The sequence below is a fragment of the Clarias gariepinus genome, chromosome 26 (genome assembly GCF_024256425.1).
Source record: "Clarias gariepinus isolate MV-2021 ecotype Netherlands chromosome 26, CGAR_prim_01v2, whole genome shotgun sequence".
NCBI lineage: Eukaryota > Metazoa > Chordata > Actinopteri > Siluriformes > Clariidae > Clarias > Clarias gariepinus.
The window spans coordinates 19166425-19190128 of NC_071125.1; the positions used below are offsets into that span (position 1 = coordinate 19166425).

The 23704-nt window shown below is 36.8% G+C and overlaps 1 protein-coding gene across 1 annotated transcript in view; it reads right to left on the minus strand.

The window, feature by feature from the left end:
* LOC128514158 (contactin-associated protein-like 2) overlaps positions 1–23704 on the minus strand; it is a 208283-nt gene that overhangs the window by 138369 nt on the left and 46210 nt on the right. Inside the window, exons 2-3 of the mRNA XM_053487883.1 lie at positions 8935–9033; positions 1781–1974 (exon numbers count right to left, since the gene is read on the minus strand). Of these exons, the coding sequence (XP_053343858.1) occupies positions 1781–1974; positions 8935–9033 (293 nt within the window). The remainder of the gene's footprint in view (positions 1–1780; positions 1975–8934; positions 9034–23704) is intronic.

Below are 23704 nucleotides of genomic sequence, written 5' to 3' on the forward strand. Positions count from 1 at the left end.
TCTATAATTTGGAATAAATTTCACATTTGTTCTTTTTCAATAAAACAAATAGTAGTACAAGTTAGTTAATTTATTTGGTGTAATATATCTGCCAGTTGAGAAGTTCAAACATTACCATTAGGACAGAGATACTTTAGTAACTTGACAGCAATTTATTATTAGACTTTTTGAAATAAATGAAAAAACAGCTAATGTTAACTCTAATAGTTTTCAGTTTTGAAACCAAGAAACCCTGAAGTGCAAACAGTGTACATAGCAAAAATGTTCAATTTGGCAACATTATGAAAACTTCCAAACTACATACTGTAAGTAAAGCACAGGATGCACATATCGATTGTGTGATATTATTACATGCCTTTGCTTAATAGGCAAAATATGATATTTTAAAATTTAGAGGCGGCACAGAGACTTATCGGTTAGCACTGTTGCCTTGCACCTTGAGGGTCCGGGTTCAATACCTGCCTCTGTGCGAGTTTGCATGTTCCTCCCGTGCTATGTGGGTTTCATCTGTGGTTTCCTCCCACAGTCCCATGACATGCGGAATAGGCTAATTGGCGTTCCCAAATTTCCCGTAGTGTGTGTGTGAGTGTGTGTATGTGTATGTGCCCCGCAATGGATTGTCCCCTGCCTCGTGACCGGAGGGTGGGGGGGATGGTTGGTGGGTCGGCATATCTGATACCTACTGAGAGCTGATGGTCTATCTGATATCTGATACAGTCTGGTAGAAAGATTAGTGTGCGGGAGCTCTTTGGATCAATCTTACACGGACACATTGCACAATGAACATGAAGATAAAAGTGGAGAGAGAGAGAGAGAGAGACTATGCACAGGATGAGTACTCTACTGCAAGCAGTATACTAATACTATCTTTGGTTTTGTCAAACTGTAAAAATTCAGGGGCACATAAAGTGGCAGCTTAGCGGTTAGCACTGTCGCTGTGCATCTGCAGGGTCTGGGGTTTGACCACAACAGAGGCAAAGACGCATGGCAATGGAATCCGCTATGAAAGGCATCTGTTGAATCTCATGTATAAGAAAAACTACTACTAATAATAATAATATTAACATTGAAGGCACAGTGGCATAGTGATTAGCACTGTCAACTCACACCTCCAGGGTCAGTGCCACTTCCAGGTTGATTGGGTGTACAGTAGGTGTATGTTTGCCCTTTAAAGGGACGTCACCTTTCCTGTTCTCTAAATTCCCCAGGAAACAGTATGTGACCCTACACAAGATATATTTCACATAAACATTTTAACAGGTAGCTCAACAAACTACTTTGATTTCCGTTGTATGAGCACCTGGTGTCACATCTAAGCAGAAATTAAAAGCTAAAAGATCCAACCCATTTATCATCCACCATAATAGCACTGACATTGTGAAATTATGCATGCGTTGTGTTTGATGCGGCTTCTTCTATAGGGACTGTTCATCAAAGCAGTAGAGCCCAAAATACAGCTCAAAATTGATTAGGATGGTTTGTCATTTTAGTGATAAATGGGTTCCAATTGGGATGTTGGCCAAACTTTCTGTAGTCTTAAAAGATCAAACAGAACAGAAATCTAGATGACAAGAATACTCAGAAAATAAAAATGTATGAAACCCAAATATGATGTGACAGGTGATGCTTTATGGGTCCTTATAGTTTGTAACAGTTTTTAGAAGTAAGGTTAGATGTTTGCACCCATCTGTCCATTAAAAAAAAATTCTATTGAGGTTTCTTAAAGGTGAAACCACAATCTAAAACTCTAACACTGCCTAAAAATGAGTGCTGTAATTACCCAGATGTTTCCATCCTGATGGTAGGGTTTCCAGTTCCTGCCCGTGTCACTGTAGAGCAGTCTGTAGCGTGTGGTCCAGTCTGAGCTGCTGTATCGACCCTGAGTGGCAACAGCAGTCACCTGCTTCCTGCTGCCCAGATCCACCTGCAGCCACGGGTAATGATCGGTGTCGAGAGGAGACCAGCCTCCAGCACCTACACACCCGGAAAGATCAATCTAGTTTTACTGAGCAAGATCAGAAAACTTATACACTCCAACTATAATTGAGTCATTAAACATTAGGAGCAAGCTGAATCCAGTGAGAGTTAGTATAACTGTAGTGTGTATTTATGTATGTTATATATAATGAGAATTATACTGTATATTGGTTCTCTTTTTAGTAGATATGGAAAACAACCTGCTAATGGAAATGTAATGGGTTTTTCTCCAGGTTTGTTTTGTCTTCATCAAAAGCCGTAAAATAGATACAAATATATATATATATATATATATATATATATATATATATATATATATATATATATATATATATATATAATGGAATAAATAATAATAAAATATATATATATAATGGAAACAGTATTAATATCCATGTCTAACTATTATGCATATCATGCTTAACTAATTGAAATACATAAAAGGTAAGGTTTTGTCTGTACATTGATCAGAATGCAGTCTTTCAATTACATGTTTCATACATTGGAGGACCTGAAACCAGTCCCCGAAATGTTCTGACTGTATGTCTGTCTGTCAGTACTGTATGTCTGTCTGGCCAGATTTTGTCACATCAAAGTGGCTGGACAGAATTTAATAAAACTTAAATGAAAGCAGTTCTTAGCAGTATCTGGCTGAAGTTTAAACTGCACTATAAGTGAGGTCAAAACTAAGGAAAAGCGATGTTATGAACACTTATGTGTTTAACGATCTCATTTAAAAATAGGCTAATGATAAGCTGCTTGCTCAATGTAAACAAACACCTGTACCAATATATATGAATTAATAAATCTAGAATAAATATGTACCTTAATATTTACAGTGCTGAAGTGGTATAAGTGATTTATATAATGCACTTTTAATGCACTGGAGTCATTTTAAGTCAAAACTTTTTGCCATACAAAAAGACAGGCAGACATGTACGTGGGCTTCAACCTGAAATAATAACATCATTGATAATATACATTAAAGCTGATCAGTTTATTTTTACCTTTAACCTTCTACCGTCAATGATGGGTCTGTATCCTAGTAATTAATATATCAGTCAGTCCAATAATCAGTAGAGAGAAATATTTGGTGCAAGCCAGTGCAAATTGTTTATTGTCATGGCAAGTTATGTTTCTAGCAAGAAAAGACACATGGAAATACATTTTAGGAACCTCTTCATAAATAGAACCCATGTTAACCATCTGTTCTGTGCCTTGAGCTTGTAAGACTCCCTCCGCCCTCTTTTTTCACTTAAAAAGCCGACAAGTTATTTTCTGTCTCATGCTAAAGAATTTTATGTTCATAAGCTTTTAGAACAATAACATAGTGGAATCTAAAGAGTATGATGCATGATGAAGTAATAAACATGACAATTAGAAAATGGTGCCCATATGACATTTAAGAACCAAATATGTAACATGTTTTCAAATATGAATATTAATTTGGAATGTCATTTTTGTATCAGCGTTTATATTAAAATAAATACTGATACAAAAAAAACTTGCCAGCAAGGTTCCCACAGCATATACTGGAGACTTAAGGTGAATCCCAATTCTACCCCTTACCCCTACACTTAGCCCTACCCCTCCGTTTGGCGCGTTCACGTGAAGGGGTAGGGGTGTCTCATTTCTCTTTTGGTTGGAGGGGTAGGGCTAAGGGGAAGGGCCAGATAGCCCTCGAAACGAAGATTTTTCGGGACCTCACTTCAAACGAAGGGCTAACAAAATTTTCAAGATGGCCGCTCACTCGAGCGAGCAGACCCGTAAATTTAACGATTTTTTGCCATTAATAAGGATTTTTATGACAAGTTTTTATTATATGTATATTAATTTTAGTCTTGTGTTTGTGTTTATGGTGATGTTTTGTAAAAAAACGTTTGCAAAAAAAACGCTAAAGTTTGCTAGCGGATAGCGCCGATTGCGCAATATTACAAAAATATATTTTTATGTCATATACACTTTACTGCTACAAACAAATATGAAAGTTCAGTAGCACGGCAGTTTGCCGAGCTTTTGATAACGCATTGTTTGTTTTGCTTACGGCCATACTGTATGTGTACATGTAAATGAACGGATACGTATGATGACGTATAACAGTGTTGTAGTGGTGTCCCATTTCTTAGGGGAAATATTTTAACCCTTCCCCTTGTCACTTCGTTTCAAGGGACAAGGGGAAGGGGCGAGGGGTAGGGGAAGGGGTAGGGAAAGGGGTAAGGGGTAGAATTGGGATTGGGCTTTATTGTGTGCATTGTTGCAGGGATTTCTGCCGCCTCTTTAGAATAAACAGATATACTGTACAAAACCTTTAGAAAGTAGCAAAAATGTATTATCTTTGTTTATGGTGTATTGAAAAATCACTTACATTACTGTATGTATAATATCACTTTCTCTTTTTAATACTGCCTATCCTTTATTGGGTCACAGGAGGCCTGGAGCCTATCACATGGAAATCGGGGTACACTCTGGATGGGGTGCCAATCCATCACAGGACACACGCACACACACTCAATCACACACTACAGGCAATTGGGAACTGCAATTAGTCTAATTTGCATCTCTTTGGACATTGAGAGGAAATCAGAGTCCTCAGAGAAAACCTGCCAAGCACAGGGAGAACATGCAAACTCTATGCACACAGACCTAAAAGTGGGACTCAAACCCTTGTTCCTTGAGGTGTAAGTCCATAGTGCTAAAAACTATGCCGCCTTATAATTTAATTTAAGTATTTTAAAATTGGCTTAGTTTTTGCTCATTTGGAAGTGACTCTCTTTGGAAATAAGGATTATGGATGCTGAGAAATTATTTAAAACAGGGGCTTCTGAGTGGCGTAACAGAAGTGCACTTGCCCTACCATACAGGGTTTATGAGTTTAATACCCAGGTGACACTGCAGAGAGTGTAGTTTGGATGTGCGTTCTTAGGGTGGAGGGGTGGCATACTCATGCTCCCACATCAGTCATAGTGATATTTGACTATCATGAGCATCTGTGATCTCACGCAAGAGGAAGGGGACAGATAGTGCTTCTTTTCAAATGTGTTACATTGCCGCATTGATATGTAAGAAGCAGGTTAAAACGATGCATCGTGACTGTGAAGAAATGTGTGTTTTTTTTTCAAATCATCTAAAATTGACTTTGAGAAGTCTCACATATGTATACAATAGCAAATCAGGCCAGTCCTATTGGCTCAGGGGTAGCTCAGTGATTCAGAATGTCTCAGGTTCAAATCCCACGACCACAAGTTGTCCCTGTTGGGCCCTTGAGCAAGGCCCTTAACCCTCAACTGCTTAGATGTTAAATGCTTAAAAATTTAAGTTGCTCTGGATAAGTGTGTCTGCCAAATGCCTATATATATATATGTTGCCATGAGCTCACCATTAATCCAGATGTAGTTTTCAGGAGGAAGATGATGATAAAAAATTGGCAAAGCTTTTTAGGAGCAATATGAAATCCATTGTAACAAAAGCACTCTACCAAGATCAGAACAAACTGTGTGCTTGTACAAGAAAGGAAATTGTCAAAGAAGTGTTTGCAAGTCCAGCCATAACACTGAAGTGGATCCCGAGCTCACTGGTCAAAATTGAAGAATCCATATGGACCTGACCATTATTATTAGCTCTTCACAGACCTGAACCCCTTTGTAGTCTAGAGCCATTTAGTCTAAGCTGAAGCGTAATTAGGTAACACTATTACTGTAATCAGGCATGATGGTGGTAGCATCATGGTCTAGTGTGGCTTTTCAGCTGCAGAAACTGGAAAGATTATCATCATAGAGAATACTGTATGCATTTAGGGAAAAATATACAGAATACACTGATCATTCACAACACTTTCACCATCTCCATATGAATTGAATAACATTGATAATTAATTATATACCAGTAAACTGGTGACAGTATCATTGGTTTCCAAGACTCATTTTTGCCTGTCAGAAGCAACCGGTCTGCTCCAGTCCCACAGAAAATCCAATGTAGCAAATATTTCTAAAAAAGTTATTGTTTTCTTTAAAGGAGAGCTATCAGTTCACCCAATGCACCACAGCCTGCTCAGTATAGGGCTTAGCAAGCAAAGAGTTCAAGACCGTCGACCCAGTCTCCAGACTCATCAGATCTCACTCTCACTGGACATCCATTAAATTCACTAGGCAAACAGTTCCGATCCATGGAGGCCCCACCCTGCAACCCACAGCACGAAAAGGACGCGACACTAACTTCCCAGTGCCAGGCAACACAGCACACCCTCAGGGGTCTTGTCAAGCCCCAATTCGTCGATAAAATAAATTAAATGATAGGGAAACAAAACAGAAAGTAATGCCTTGAATAAAGATTGTGTTTGGAAATGACAGAGTCAAAACCAATTCTTAACTCTATTTGAAAATCTGTGGTGTGACCTGGACACTGCTGCCAGTTTGAAAGAACTGGAGTACATAAGGGCAGGGGTAGCTCAGGAAGTTAAAGGCTTTCTTCTTCTTCTTTTGACTGCTCTCGTTTATTCGTCGCCACAGTGGACCATTTGTCTCCATCTAAGGGGGTTAAGGCCTGTATTACTGATCAGAATGTCAGCTAGTAAAGCCCCAGGTCCAACAAGCTGCCACTCTTTGAATGACTTGAGCAAGGGCCTTAACCCTGTCTGCTCCATGAGCACTGTATAATGGCTGACCTGGCCATGATGGTGGCTCTTACTGAAACTTGCTAACAAAGCTTAGATATGCGGGGAACAAAAAGGGTTTCACTGATCTTTAAAGTATGTTTGATTAAATTAAGTTTTTTGTTTTGTTTATGTTTATGTTTGAACTGTGGAATCGAAGAAAATGGCAAAATAAAAATGAAAATGCGGAAAGACGTTGGAGATACTGCAGCTCATAAGAACATTTCACACTGAGGGGGGTGAATGCATATTCATTAAACATTTCTTTCTTTCGATTTTTGAATGTTTTAATTAATTCTGAAGTCATTGAAACACTATTTAATTGTATTTCTAGCAGAGAGGCACTGATGTAACTCAGCAAAAAGAAAGATAATCATTTGAGGGAGTGCAAGGGGGGGCTTGAAGCACATTCAAATGCTCTTTTGTTCATTTTTATATATTTTTCTTTGCAAACAAGCAAAAATCCTAACATATTTTTTTACTCACGGGCAATATATTGGCATGCTTGCGCGGGTTTTCACAGCCTTGGGGATCATTCTAGATCCCCAAACAAACACAATACAGTAAACACAACAGTCCAGGGTTTTTGACTTGGAGCTGAACATTAATAAATAACTATATGAACACATTCCTCTTCCAACTGGCTTACAGTTAGGCTCAGGATTTTTCGTGCTTAGGAGCTGTATTTTTATTGCATTGCATTTCTATCAGTTTCCCACCTTTGATCTTATTTTTTTTCTGCCTACTTAAATATAACTACATACAGTACATTATCGTGCCTAAACTATACTTTAACAAACAGTGTATATGTATATCATGTTATTGTGCTTTTATTTTTTTCTCTTATTTTCATATTTATTAATTTGTTTCATACACATTTGTTTTCAGTTATGTAGAACCCTTAAATTATGTTGTATAAGAAACTAACTTTGCCTTGACTTACTTTGCTCCATTAATACAAAAACCTGCCATTAGAAGTCTTTGAGTACTAAAACTTCTACTGTATAGTACATATCCTCAGGACACTTTTCACTGGTGTGCCCAGAAACCAGATGTCTGGATCTCTTCATTAGCCAGGATGGACTTTTATGCTTCTGCCTCCCTTATTGTCACTAATGGTGATGTCATCTGCTCTAGATCTGCCAGGGTGCCATTATAAATACCCAGAGCACAGATTAGAATGTAAGACTGAGAGTGCGAAACAGCTTCTAGGAGGCTAAATTCATGACTATTTTCACCACAGTAATGAGGATCCAAACTCTTATAAGATAGAGAGGTCTCTGGAACCAATAAAGGTACATGAGAAAGGAAGGTGTCATGTTGAGAAAAGGAAGCGTGTCCTATTATCCGATTTTGACCCCATGGTAGAGTGAAGCGCTGCATAAATGAATGCACTTAGTGGAGTGTGTCTATAGAAGTGTGACAGTGTGCATCGTCACGGAGATACTGCTGATGGAGGCAGAGCCACAGGACATTCATGGCTGATTATTCACGCAATGCCCAGTGACCAGCAGTAGGAAAGGGTTAAATATGAGTGTGTTTTAGATATCACCACTATTTTTTTCTTTTTGATTACCTATGTAAAAGTAATTAAATTCTATTTATTCAATATTAAATTACAGTGTTAGACAGTGTGAGGTCTGGTTTGTCTGTATGCACACAACGTCTCCAGTGCCAGTCCTGGTCTTGTGAGAGCATTCAACTGATCCTCTTTAAGAATATATCTTTTTTTTTTTTGGTTGCTGACTTCACAGCCATGGTAAAGGTTATGATACTACATAAGTCAATGTAATAATTCAAACTATGTATATTACAGTATGTACAAGGGACTTTCAAGTCAAACAGGACATGAAAAAAGGATCTTATCAAAATTCAATGAATAGAACCCCAGATTCTTGAAAATTGATGAATAACTCATCAAATAGACACATCTGTCTGTGAGAACTATAAACACTGGAACACCATTATACATGAAGACAACTTGCCCATAACATGACCATGGCTGGGAGTAATTGCTACATCCCCTGTACAGTCCTGGTCTAGCTTCAAGCCATTTTTACATGCTTGGCCATTAAAGGAGTTCCTGGGAGGCCAGTGTTTCAGATCATGAAACAGGGAGTCTAAGTTTTTTAGTCCAAAAACTTTTTTACATTGGTGGTATCCAAGCACTAGTTAAATGCTAGAGAGAAATTAAGGTAGATTTTTAATTGCATTCTGTTATTTTGCACAATCAATAGTCCCAGTTTGACTTGAACACCCGTCGTACATGTGTTTGCTGGGCGAGCCAGATTGTGTGTAGGGTGCCTCACCTCCCCTCCTGTGCAGTTTGGCGTACTCAGGAGCATAGCCAGATGAGCTGCTGAAGGCACTATGGGTAAGGGTCGTGGCTAGGGCTTCATCACATTTCGCTAAAGAAAACACAGAGGTCAATGTAGAAGTTAAACTCATTCTGATATAAAATATCAGAAGCGATACACACCGAAAACAACAGATCAGCCTTAGTTCTGCTTTTAGTCTATACTGAAACAATCCTGCATTACCAAATAACAACAATTGCAGTGGGAATGAATTTTAAAAAATGTTTAAAAAATGCTACATGATAAAAAGAAGGAAGCATTTAAAAAAAAGTTGCTATTAAAAAAAGAAAAGAAAAATGTCATAAAGAGCTGAATTCTGGCACAAATTCTGAGTGAATAAAAACCAGTGCATGAAGCTAAATGCAGATAGCACGAAAACCTCAGAAGGGAAACATATTTAGCATCTTTAACGGTGTCATCTTTAAAATATCTGTACATCCTCCACTGAAACAGCTTGCTGTAGGTGTAGACAAGGAGAGGGAGACAAGGAGGCAAACAGATGGAACGAAAGAGAGCGAGAGAGAGAAAGAGAGAGAGAGATGACCTGCCAACGAACACTAAACTGGTTTCTAATGAGGATCTGTCATGTTCCAGTATGATGATGATGACGATGACGATGATGTTGTTTACTCTGTACCAGTCCTAAAGCAAACCAACCTCTCATTCAGAAACATCTAGCATCATGAAAAGTCAGCATATGTTAATCAAGAACATATGCTATGCTCATAACGAAGCAGGAACTGGGAACTAGGAAAAGAACAGCTTCCTGGTCAGAATTTCCTGTTTGATCATGTTGCCAAGTTAAAGAGTTGTTCTTTTTTTTTTAAATTACATAACATCTCTGAAATTGAGATTCTTTGATGTCACTTTAACATGGCAGCGCATAAAAGAGTAATTAAATGGTTTTCTTTTCTTCTTTTTTTCAAGCAGTCTTTTGCTCTTCTGTTCATTTCAGGAATCACTAAATATTGGGTTACTTTGATCACTGAATTGATCATTTGTTTCCTGTGATCTTTTGATCATTTAGATCTTGCACGTAATTTTCAAAAAAAGTGATTAACAGTAAATTATCATTTCCCATTGATGATTTAAGTATTTACCAAACATCTCTTTAATTCAACTGATAGTAGGCACCATATGCTAATTAATTTTATTTCCGAGATCAGACAGGTGAGTTTATGCGCCTGCTCCGTTGTGGGAAGTACGACATTCCATGTTGGAAAATTCAGTTTTGTCATGAATGCTGCATTAAATATCAACCATCAAGCCATATTGTTCAACCAAAGTCAAAATTATATACAGTACTGCGGAAAAATGTCTCGCGCCACCCCTCATTTCTTTATATTTTGCTTTCAAAGAGCAAGACGTTCTTGTATGTTTAATACAGAAATTGTAAAAAAAAAATTATAATTCTGCAAGCTCCCTAAAGGACTTAACTTTGTCTTTCATTTTCAGTTCAGTCCCAGTACTTGACCAGTTTCAGAGTGAACCATTCAAAAAAAAAAAAAAAGAACAAAAAAAGAATCTAACTTAAGGTGCAGATGATGACAGATGATCAGGCCGGTGATTAATTAAAGCACTTTACTAAATATCATACTGTGTATGGTTATGTAGGTGAGAAATAAATTTATAATTTTACTTTGAACAGACAAGAGGTAGAAAAAAGGTTGCTGCTAAGGCTGTTACAATATTAACAATTTTTTTTTTTTTTTATCAATAGGGACTGTGCAGCCTGTGCACCTATTTCTTTATTATTATTATTTTTATTTTATTTTTTTATTGTTATTATTTATTATTATTATATTTTTTATTATTATTTTTATTAATATATTTGTTTATTTCTTTTTTTAAGTAACTTTTTTTTCTTCATTGTTGTTTGAGTAAATATGTTTAACTTTTTTCTGTTCGGCATTAAGAGAAAACCTGGCATGAAGTCTGTTCAACCTCAACAAAATAAATGAATTTAGAAATCTCAAATGCAGCTGACTATCGGCACAAAAGTTATTTATGAAAGTCAATGTTTCCTATAGTGCAAAGATCAACTGTTTATTGTACACCAGTCTGAAGGCTGCAGGTGCGTCTTTGTGGTTTGGAGCCTTTTTCGAGCAAAAAAAGTTAATTACATTTGGTGCTTGTAAAACCACAAATTCTGTCAATCTCTTTCTCTCTCTCTTTTTCTCTCCCTCTTTCTCTCTCTCTCCATCTTGTTATATTTAATATCTATTTGTCACATTAACATGTTTTTGTCCTTCACCTTGGCCGCATGTTTATTCAATCCTCCTGTAATATTCACTGCCATTTTACATTCTGCCAACACTGATGCTTTGAAAAATCCAATTATGCTCATTTTATGCAGAAAATTAATTTCCCTAATGCATTGAACACTGATTATGAAAGACATTCTTAAAGGCTCAACAAAGACACTTACAAGCTCAGTATTATACCTGAATAGAAACAGCAGACTCTAATGGCACTTAATGGAGCAACTTTTAAACCAATACGGAAACACCACATTTTCCAGAAATACAACAAACATATTTCCAGGCACTGATAAGGCAGTTGGACCAAATGTAAGGGATTTGAAGAGAACGTCAGAAGTGGAAAAGCTTTTCATTAGATACTAAGAGGGATGTTCAAGTCAAACCGGGACTTGTGATGAAATTTCTCATGAATAAAGGTGTTAAAATTATTGACATTTACAGAAGATTTCAAGCACAGTTTGTTGATGAGACTCTTAGCAGCAGTAAACTATTTGAATTGTGCAAAAATTTGAAAGAAGGCTGTACTTCTGTGCCGAGGTGCCTCGGAGCCCACTGCAGTTGTTTCAGTGCACATTCAACCAGAGGAACACCTGATCTTTGAAAACTGACAGATAACGTGTCACCAAGTTGTAGAAGATCATCTGTCTATGGAACCTGTACACATAATCATTTATGAACCCCGTAGATTCCTGACCTCACCCAAGCCATTTTCACATTTTTGGGCCATTAAAGGAGTTCCTGGGAGGCAAGCGTTTAAAACATGAAGCAAGCAGGCAATGATCATGGCTATAAGGTAATGAGAAACGTTCTACATTGACAATATCCACGCACTAGTGAAACACCGGGATAAGTGCATTAGGGGATTATATGAAAAAATAAAAATAGTTTTTACTTCATAACCATGTTCTGTTATTCTGCACAATCAAAAATCAAAAGTCCTGGGTTGACTTGAACGCCCCTCATAGTAAAAAAAAAAAAAAAGGAACTCCTCCTACAATCTTTCTTAAGCATTATTATTATTTAGTGATGGACCTCCATCTCGGTCACAGTGACACCTGTGCTTTTTTCATTCTCTCATTTCTACCTGTCACTGCTAGTCATTTCGATGTTCTTTATTCACTCACAGTAAAATAAATGTGTCAATTGAAGCCATGATTAGTTTTCCACTAGCTACTCTATCTGCTTTGAGACATGGCTCTTTGTGTGTGTGTTCCACTAGCATTGCATTTTTTTATTTCTTAAATTAGACTATTTAAACAATATACCAGTACAGGTACATATCTGATTCGTTACCGTTAAATAAAAACGAGTATGAGTGCAGACTCGACAATTAAAGAGCAAAGTCATTTGGTGGAAACTCACATCCAGTTTGAGTTAATTGCATAATTAAGCCTTGGTGTGTTTAAAAGGGTAACGGTTGTCATCTTGAAAGAAAATCTTGTTTACTTCATTTGGCATGAGCCAACTGGTGATTAAAAAGTGAAAAACAATGTTAGTAGCTAATGCAATTTTGGACTTAATTAACGATTAAAAACAAGGTTTATTTAAGGCAATTATTTTAGCAAAATCGTAGCTATAAATTTGATTGTAAACAACTTTTTTCCAGATTAGGAATGCATAGATCGAAAACTAAGATAAAACTTTTCTTTTTATGTATATGGTTTTAAAAACAAAATGTATAAACTTTTCCAAAAAGAAAATGCATGAAACATAATATAGTGTATGCATAATACATAATTAATGTTTTGTGTATATAATATTTTATAGCACGGTGGCTTAGTGGTTAGCACTGTCGCCCTGCACCTCTGGGGTCAGGATCGATTCCCGCCTCTGGTCTGTGTGCATGAAGTTTGCATGTTCTCCCCATGCTTGGTGGGTTTCCTCCGGGTACTCTGGTTTGCTCCTACAGTCCAAAGACATGCTGATTAGGCTAATTGGCTCTCATAGCCAGATTTCTAGATTTACAGAGGCTTGCATTAATACTGTACGTTATGTTGCACTTTTCCACATTTTGTAGCATTTAACCTAAAACTGAAATGTACTTACTGTAATTGGGATTTTATCTCATGAATACAGAACCAATGATAGCAGGGAGTGACCAGGTTAAGAAGGAATTGGTAAAAAAAAATCATTTAATTGACCCACAGCTTGGACCCATAATTCTACATTTCAACTGTTCACATCGCAACATTTAGGATTCTTGTATATTAATTATTTTTTTGTATAAAAAAGTTATCTGACAGGTCACTGTGATTAAGAATTTTAAAAAAGCCACAGTCTAATTTTAAATAATATTATACTGTGGGTGGTCATTAGTGATTTTAAATACCAAGAGTCATCCCATTGTGGAGTTTAATCCCTACTGAAAGTATTGACATTTACCGCTAAGTAAACAGTCATTTTCTGCAAATGTGTCTCTTATCTCTTATAAGCTGAGAGGGCCAATCATCACTGTAAGCCTTTTCAACATGAAGCAGAAGCTAAATAGGGAAAATCATATTGTGACAAGTTTCATTTAAGAAGCATCATTTGAAGGGAATATTATTTGGCCTGTAATTGAATAAAACTGTTTGGAGTCCCTACACAGAGCAAATAAAACTGGATTTGTTGGGAAACCATTCTCACTGCACACATATATTGTACAGTATATTACATTTGCCTCTTATATCATTCAGACACAGACTGACCCTAAAGTTTGTAAAGTTACCGATCAGCTATAAAAATGAACCCCACTTGTTAACAATACTAATACATTAACATACTGTAAATGATCAATTATATACCAGTTTACTGGTGACAAGATCATGGGCACCCAAGTAAAAAAAAAGAAAAGAAAAATTGCACCACAGCCCACCATGCACAGGGTCCGGCAGGCGAACAGCCCAATACATGTCGACCCAGCCTGCAAACTCTCCAGATCTAAATCTACATTAATCAAGGACCAATGGGATGCACCAGACAAACAAGAGCTATCCACGTGGATGCCACCCAGCAACCCAAGGCACCCTTAGGATCCACTGCCAACGTCCTGGTGTCAGACACCACAGGACACCCAAGAGGTGTTGTGGCATCATTCCCTGAGGGACCAGAGGGGAAACTTCACAATACCGACCATAATGTTATAACTGATCGTATATGGTAGTTGGTAGTCTGCTGCCTTGGTACATACAGTAAGTGCATTAATAACTTGACAATGGTTGCTGTTAGATTGTCCTCAAGTAAAGATTTCAAGGTGTTCCTGACAATACAGTTACACCAGATGTGTATTAATTTCCTTAACAATCAGTTCATCAAAGCAGAAATTACCAATCACAATGTCCAATTTAAAATGATATATTTGACGGATATATATTAGATCTATAATAGACACTGTACAATGAATGCATGTGAAGGTTATAATATAATTATTCAAAGACCTAGTTTGGCGCAAGTTATTTGGTGAACATAACCAAAATAATTATAAATAAGCATTAAGGCTCACTATTTACAGTAAATGTGTAAAATAAATGGCAACATTTTTAGCTAGTTATTAGAGCCATAAAACTTGTTATTGTTCGGTCTTCCTCTTACAAAACATTAACATTAAAACCAGCTGGGTTCTGGGTTCCCCTTGTGATACCAGGGTAGCTCTGGCTCATTGGGACATAGCTCCATATGGATGTTGCATTGGCTTTTTTGTGGGATTGGACTGGAATGGCTGGCCTTTGGTCCTCGCAGGCATGGATGAGCCGTGGGTCAATGATCCGGTCAGAAGTCTGCGGGGGTATAGTTGGTGACAGTGTTAGTGAGTTCACCCGTCAGTGGCAAGTTTTATTATAAGAAGCTTTTAGACAAAATTATAGTTGTGTGGTTGAGCTACCTTTAAGAAGAACTATTTTTACAATAATGCATTAACCATTAAATGTGGGAGTGGTGGCTCAGGTGGCAAAAGCTCCAGGTCATTGTTCTGAGGATCTGGGTTCGAACGCTGCCATCAGTGGGCCGTCACACACCTTTACAGAAAGATTGTATTAATGTTAATGTTTAAAATATTATAAAACTGCACAAAAATTTCCAATAAAATCTATAAAGTATGAATTATATGTAACAAATGTCCACATTTTTTAAACATTTAGTACACTGTACTGTACATTGGAGGAGGGGGGGGGGGGGAGTTGTCCAATATAATTTGGGGCTACTGAAGGACCCAATTATATATTTTTTTTTTCAAAACAACGTATTAATTTAATACGAAAGAACAAATTATTATTTTTTTTTATCTAAGAAGATGAGTAGAATTTGCTACAGGGCATTTTTTTCATTAAAAGTACAAGAAGATTAAGAAAGACAAATTGTTTTGAGGAATTTAATAGGAAGTTAGTTTACACAAGTGCACACAAGTGAATGACGAGTTAATTTACAATTTTTTCTTAAATTAAAAAAAGAAGCATTAAATTGACTACACCATATGTGTAGACACTATTCATGACAGCTAAAAGATAGTTGATAATTAATAACAAATCACACTTTAGGATGACTTTGTTGTTATTTGTTTTTAACAAATCTACTTATTGTGGTTATTGCCATCAATCGTAGGGTCATTTGGATAAATTTACCAGGCAAACTTGCAAATAGCCTCATTAAAATAAGCTTAATTCAGAAATATTGATGAACTGGTTTCCCAGTCAATAAAATTAATTTCACAGCAGGTACAATTTCATTAAACGAGAACCCCAGTAGCAGAAGTTCAGAAATTCAATCTTTTAAATGAGAAAAAATAATAGCTTTATATAAACAAATCTAGCTAGTTAGTATGTGTGTTTTGTTTTAATGTATTGCTTGGGTATACAGTATACTTTAGCTCTGGATGTTCCTCACCAAGCCATAATCTGGAGAAACATTATATCTATGCAGCCGCTGATTTGAACAGAGAACAGTGGAGGAAGTAATGACCTCATCCATCTTCTTCTCTCTCTCACTTTCTCTCTGTGCAACTTTAGCTGGCACGTCACTGCACTCAAATGACATTACTGTCTTTATTTCCACTACAGGGTCTCAGGAGCAGAAGCATCAGATGATCAATTAGAAACTTTCTTAGTTGGAGGGTTTAATTAAGTCTCACGTTTCACGCCAGCATCTGGCAACTCTTTGAGCTCCTGCACTCCTCAGGCAGAAATTAATTGATGCCCAACATGATGGAGATCCCGTGTCATTAGCTTTTCCCCCCATAATGCTACGTTGCTCCAAACTCTGCTTTCAGGATGTCAGTTGGAGCATTTAGCAGCCTGAGGTTTTCCAAGTGCATCTTTATTGTGAGGGATGTCAATAGTGCTTGGCATTTACGCTGTGAGTACTAAAATTTTGCAAGGCACATTTTTTGGCGTACGAGCAAACGAACCGAGCCGAACTAAACGCTGGTTAAGATGTGTTGTTTGCATGAGCAGAAAGCCAAGGAAAGCAGGTTTTTGTGTTTTTATTTTTTTTTTTTTTCGCATTTTGTGCAAGATTTAGTGAAGACATAGGACCTTGGATCCCAAGAATCTTAGCAAGCATGGTAGCAAGAAGAAAAAAGAGACTCTTTCAGTTTTGAGAATCATAACTAAAGGTTAAGTGAGGTTAAATGTCTACTCTAGGCATGTAATTTTACTTTAATTACATGCCTCTTTTTTACAGTTTTTATATGCATTTTATATGAAAACATGATTTTAATGTTGGAAATTGGTAATATTGGTAATATTTCTGGGTTTCTAACGCGGATTATCTGCATTTACATAATTTCCTATCAGAAAATGAATTTTACAATCCAGATAATTACTCTCCAGAACTAAATAAATTTGTACACACAATCGGGTAGTCGGCTGACATCAAGTTATTGACAAATAACATTGCTCAAGTCTAGACCTGACCAGTTGATGACACCAGATGATAACACTCATCATACAGTAAGTTCTGATTTTAATTTGTAATAGTATTAAGACAAGTGTTTTCTTCTACACAAGAAAAGGTTTTTCAGCAAGACCTGAAGCTGAATTCTTTCTAGCTGTGACATCCACCAAAAAAAAGGAAGAAATGGAAGGCTGTGGTGTTCCTCAGGAGAGATATTTCCCTAGTAGTGTAGCCCTAGGATGTGTAATAAGCAGGCCCCTTTAAAGGCACGAGTGTTTCCCAGCCAGAAGCATAGGTCCAGCTTTAACATCTGCTGGTGTTTTTTTAAGCTTTGGCATATGCTGACAGCAAGCCATTTAAAAAAAAAAAAAAAAAAAAGCAAGACCTCAGACAGATGCTGAATAAATTATGTTGAAAAGAAGAAGACAAAGCTGTGTACTTTAATGCCTTTAAAAAAGTCAAAGCAGAGTCAAGATTAAAGTTTTATGATTTTATGGAAAAAAAAAAAAGGGGGACCTTGTAAGGAGTGTTCGAGTGTTCAGGCAAGGCAATGACTAAATGATAGAAAGTTGCTCCTAATACCCAAGTGAATACTCTCAGTGCTTTATCAAGGCAGGAAGCAAAATGGTGATTAAAAATGGGCCATGAAGCAAGCACACACAGAGATATTCACAAGCATGGAGCAATAAAAAGAGTATGCAGAGAATTTATCACATGGGAGAGCACTTCATATCTGCAAGCACTGAACACGAAGATACATTTTCTTTCTGTTTACTGGCTGGCGTATAAAGTTGATATGCAAACTAGCCATGTGCTAAGGTCTCGTTGCATTGTTGACACCATTTTGGTGGGCCTGGAGCCTATCCCAGGGCACGAGGCGGGGTACACTGTGGACAGGATGCCAATCCATCGCATGACACACACATACAAGCTCTTTCACACACAATATGGGCACACAGGATGCACAAAGAAAAATTAGTCAATTTTTGTTTTTCAGTCGTATCAATTTCCACCCATCAAGAAGGGGTTTCCACACCATGGCCACCACCACCAGTCAGGGACGTCACTTGGGAAACACGTGACACCGTAGCTTTTCAAACTGCTTGCCACTATCCGCTCCTTCCACTTGCGTGAGCTCACAGACTGATGGTAGAGTTGTGATTGATGTAAGAGTGCTAACTGCCTCTCATCCCACCCTTGCTGAGAGAGCTCGGCCAATCAGGTCTCTCCAGGCCCTCAGCTGCAAGAGGCTACAGCATCGACTCGGAATTGCACTAACAACAAATTTTCAATTCTGGAAAAAAAATGGTTGATACATATTATACCTTACCTTCCTGATCCTTCAACAGAACTGAGAAACTTTAATCCTAAACATTATTTTAACGAACTTTAATAAACACTATTCATGTTGGATACTAATATTGTGATAGGAATATATGCATGTTTTTGATATAAATTCACTGCTGGTAAAGTTATTTTTAGGCATAGCAGGGAAATCCTGGTGTCAAAATGAGGTTAAAGTTTCCCTTATTTGTATTACAGTCATGTTTAAGTTATGTCATGTCAAGTGATGTAAATATGTAATAAAAATCATCTTATTGTGGCAAGTCTTAGGATTAGGCACTTACAATCTCAGATAATAAACAGTGTATTATTTTTTTCATCGTGTCATTATTTATTTAACTAAAAAAAATTATAACATGGCCAATATTTAGTACCGCCATGTAGATCCACTTTTAGCAGCAATAACCTGAAGTTAATAAAGTCTTTTATTTTGTTTTGGAGAACCTTTGGTCCATTTTTCTTTACAACATTGCTTCAGTTCATTGAGGTTTTGGGGCAAAGCATTTCAATTGGGTTGGGTTTTGGAGTTGGGTAAAAACTTTGATTTTTTTTTTTTTTCAGCCATTCTGGGGTACGTTGCTTGACACATCCGAGATGAAGTGACACATCTAAGATGAGATCATCGTGCTAATTACGATCTGGCTAGGTTGGTTCTTCACCTGTTGTTGATGATTAGTATAGCTGGATTGAGTTGTCTAGGATTGCGAGTTCATGCGTTAGTTTAAAAGCCGATATGCATCGACAGTAGAAATACTGATCACAACCCCTTTGATTGGTTGACGAAATAGCAAAAAAGAGCGAGCTCAATTTTTTTGTAATACGTGTTATGCGCTGAAATGCCCCTCCCCCCCCCCCCCCCCGCCATGCAGTGCCTCCCTTACATAATCGCTATCAAATATTTTATTAAAACATAAACTTATAGTTTAATGGTTTACAAATTACCTGAAACAATAAAATAAAATAATCAATATGAAAATATATAAGTTGTATATAAAAATATAGAAATATATATATTTTTTCAAATACAAGATGTATACTTTCATATTGTTTATTTTATAATAAAATTAGTTTTGTCTGATTTTTTCATTATAAAAAATATTTATTCTTATTATATATAAATATTTATTTGCATACTCATGACAAACCCCTGAAAAATAAATGTGTTACAAAATAAACATTACACAAGAATTTGGATTTATGGTCTTGACACCTGTGACGTGCCCAGGCTTTGTTATAATAGTAATATTATATTTGATAATAATAAACCTATGAATTTATGTTCTAATAAATAGGAATAGCGATTATGTGTACATATATATATATATATATATATATATATATATATATATATATATATAAGATGCTTTCCTTTTCCCCCGTGAGTCAGTCCGCGTCAGTTGTGCTCTTTAACCAATCAGATGTGACCTCGCCATATCAACCAATAATAACCCGCCTGGAGTGCAGCCTAAATCCTGTTTACATGAAATAAATCTGCTTCCGAGCAGGTACAAGCTTACGGATATGTTGCTATGACAGCAAATGCAAGATGTTCATCGGAGAACAAAACAGTCCAAGATCAGGACAAATCCACAACAATCAAATCTAGCTAACTGAGTTAGCGACGTATGAAGAACGGACCCCTAATGTAGATTTACTGACATGCTTCAAATAATTGTCAAAGTTCTATGTTTATTTTAGACAGAAGGAGCTTTCTCTTGGCACCCTTTCCAAATAAACTGTACTTATTCAGTCTTCTTCTAATTGTGCTTTAATAGATTATAGCATTTATTAGCTCTGAGAGGCCTGTAGGGTTTGAGATGTAGGTCAGACTATGTAATGCTCAGAGAAATGAAAAAGAGCTACATCTCAAACCCTACAGGCTTCTCTTTTTTCACTTGTAAGATTGTTGAACTCAAAATTGCTTTTTTTTGTTAAATGAATAATCGCATGGTAAAAAGGTTATATGTTGTTTATCTGAAGTTGTATTTGTCCAATACTAAAAGCCACTACAATCACTACACAACAAAAGCTATCATGTTTTTACACACACACACACACACACACACACACACACACACACACACACACACACACACACACACACACAAAAAAAAAAAAAAAAAAACATAGAATCACAAGACTGGGGACTAACATTTATTCAGAGCCCTAATTTAAATATTCTAAAGATTGGATTTCAACTGAGTTTTTTCTAAGGTCCTCCTTGTAAACAAACTCACACTGGGGACTCTAAAAATAGTTAAAAAAAAAAAAAGAAAAATCACCAAAAATCTGACTCAATACATAATATTATGTGAGGTGTCACAAATCAGATATTTTTTGTTAAAGAATTTTATGTTGCATTATAGTAGTAATGGCAAAAACATTATTTGTATAAAATATTATCCTATTATTGGGTGTCGCAAAAATTTAGGTTAAATTAATATGTTTTGGCTGGTTGCTGTCAAGGTGCTTATTTTTCAAAAGAAGGTTAAGCCTGGTATTTTGTGTATGATCCCACTAGTGCTATTTCCTGCACTTTCGACTGTGTGTTTCTCTGGATCTTTCTTTTGATGGTGCAAGAGCCCTGACCACCACAAGCACAAATCTGGTCTTCCTGGTCGCTATTTTCTGAGCACCAGCCTTAGCTTTTCCTCTTGAGGTGGACTATTAAATCAGGATGGTATTATTGGATGGTATGGTCAGACTCTATTACTATATCATGATGGTCTTTGATATTAACCACTGCTTTGGGTTCATTGTACATCTCAGGTACTCTTCTGCCAAGATCCTTGCAGATCGACTAGTGCAAATAACCGGATAGCTTGCTGCGCTGGTTTATGTAGAATCCAGCATTGTACAACCATGACATGACTGATCATCTTCTCAAATTCATTGCACATTCTGAACTGTCTGGCTTTTTTTCTTTATCTTTTTCTTCTTCTCTTTCCTCATATTATCATATACTGGAAAAAAGTTCAACAATCAACAGCACCCGTTACAGTGAGCTGCTTATTGTAATTTGAAGCCTAAACTTCATATTAAATGCAGAAGACTGCTATCCAAGGGTGTTGTGATCTTTCATGACGATGCTCATCCGCAGACATCTGCCCACACTGTCAACACTCTGCAAAAACTTTGCTCTGAAGTGTTAAAGCATCCTCCCTATAGTCCTGATCTTGTTCCATCAGACTTTCACCTGGTTGATGCCCTGAAAGCAGCTCTACGAGGATGAAGATTCACTTCTGCTGAAGAAGTGAAGACAGTGCTGCATTCATGGCTTGCAGCTCAGTCTAAAACATTTTCAGTGGGAGAATACGAAAGCTTGTTGACATTGACAAAGTGTATTTGAAATGCAATGAGATTACAATAAAAATGATGTCTTTGTATTAACTAAAAAGGAATTAAAACAAATTCAACATCCAGAGTGCGGATAATTTTCGTATGAATTTTCGAAAGTCATGCTAATTCACTCTGATAGCCAGTATTTTCTTAATTGAGTTTTTTGACTCATGCTAAAGTATATAAAGTACATATTAGTCTCCACACTGGGTTTATCTGCCTGACACATGAAAGAAAAACTAGTCATCTCTTATTCACTGCCTGGCCAAAAAAAATAAAAAAAATAAAAAAAAATTTCATATGGTTTCATAGGGCACTACTGTATGTGCTGGCTGATTCAGATCTGAAGATATTTCCTCTGGTCCCACTACCACTCTTTTAGAATATGCATCGCCATCAATGTGAAGCCTTTTTTTCTGATTACTCTTATAAACATGGACACACAGCTGTTTAGTCCCAATCTTATGAGTTCTCATCACATTGTAAAAGTGAAACCGCCGATCTCACGATCAATAAATCAGTGCTTTATCATCACGATCAATAAATCAGTGCCTTAACCCTTTCACCCACCACTGCTCCATCTCAACCATTTGGAGGCTTATATTGGGGTCTATTAAAGTAAAATACTAATTATTATTATTAATGCTAAGACAAACTTTTTCTTTTATTGCTTTTTTCTTAGTAATGTGAAAGAGTCAATCTTTCTTAGTGATGTGAAAGAGTGAACTTGCTCTTACTATCACTATTAAACGTAGCTTATTTGAGTAGCTTTCTACTGTCGATCATTTTTACTATGCAACTTGACTTTAAGTGGTTAAGTGGTCTCCATTCATGATTTCTTTTTTCTGAAGTTGATCTCCTTTGTTGTTTTCTTTGCCTGATGCACACCAATAATTTGAGTCTTCATTAATGGCAGCTTACTGTACTTGGCCAGACTGTGGGTCTACTGTGGTGAGACTAATCAGAGAGCAGCCGTTTATTAAGGGTGTTTTTTTTTTTTCACTACTATATTTTAAGGCCAAGCTCTATTAAACCAAGCACTCAACCATAGGTTCCTAGCAAATGGCATATAACACGTTAGAACAGATAAAGGTTATTCTGGTGAATTGTGTGTATGTGTGTGTGTGTGTGTGTGAGAGAGAGAGAGAGAGAGAGAGAGCTGGGAAGGCAGGTGGAAAGAAAGTGACCGGATGAGAGGAATGAGTACTGGTAGATGTGCAGGGTTCTAGGGTGACCTTTTTCCAGATGACATTTTCTTACTGTACTTTCAACTCAATGGCAAGTGCAATCTTAAGTACTGAACTTTTCAGAGTGTGTGTATGTGTGTGTGTGCGTATGTTTAGTTTGTTATATTCATTTGATATATTATATTTAATTTAAGTTAACTACAGTTAGTCTTATGCATGAAATAATGCTCTTTGCTCATGCTCTTTCCTGCTGCTGTAGTATTGAGTGTATTTATTTTAAAGACTATGATTTCTCAAGATGCCCCTTTAAAGTCTATGGTGGTGACATTTGAGTTAAAAGCAAGTCAGCACTCATGAGTTCACATGCAGGACAGAATAATAAAAAAAAGGCAGATAAAATGTCAAACAACTTTGCATAATGAAGGTTGGCTTCCCAGTTTCCACCACACAGATCGGTGAATGCATTCTGGTTTCAGGGCCAGGGTTCTTGGTAATGTAGGGAAGGAATCTATCTACCGCTGAGGACCAGTGAAATGAGATGCTACTGTGTGTATTTGCAAAACAAAGAAATAGGTCTCCCAGGGGCATTCTATTTCTTCCTTGAACACTGGGCATTTCCTCTGTTTTGTGTGAGTATTTCCAAACCTCACACTCTTACCTCTTTAGTTTAAAACAATATGTGGCCTTTTAAAGCCTGTTCCAAAGAAAGAATGTTTTTCTTTTTAT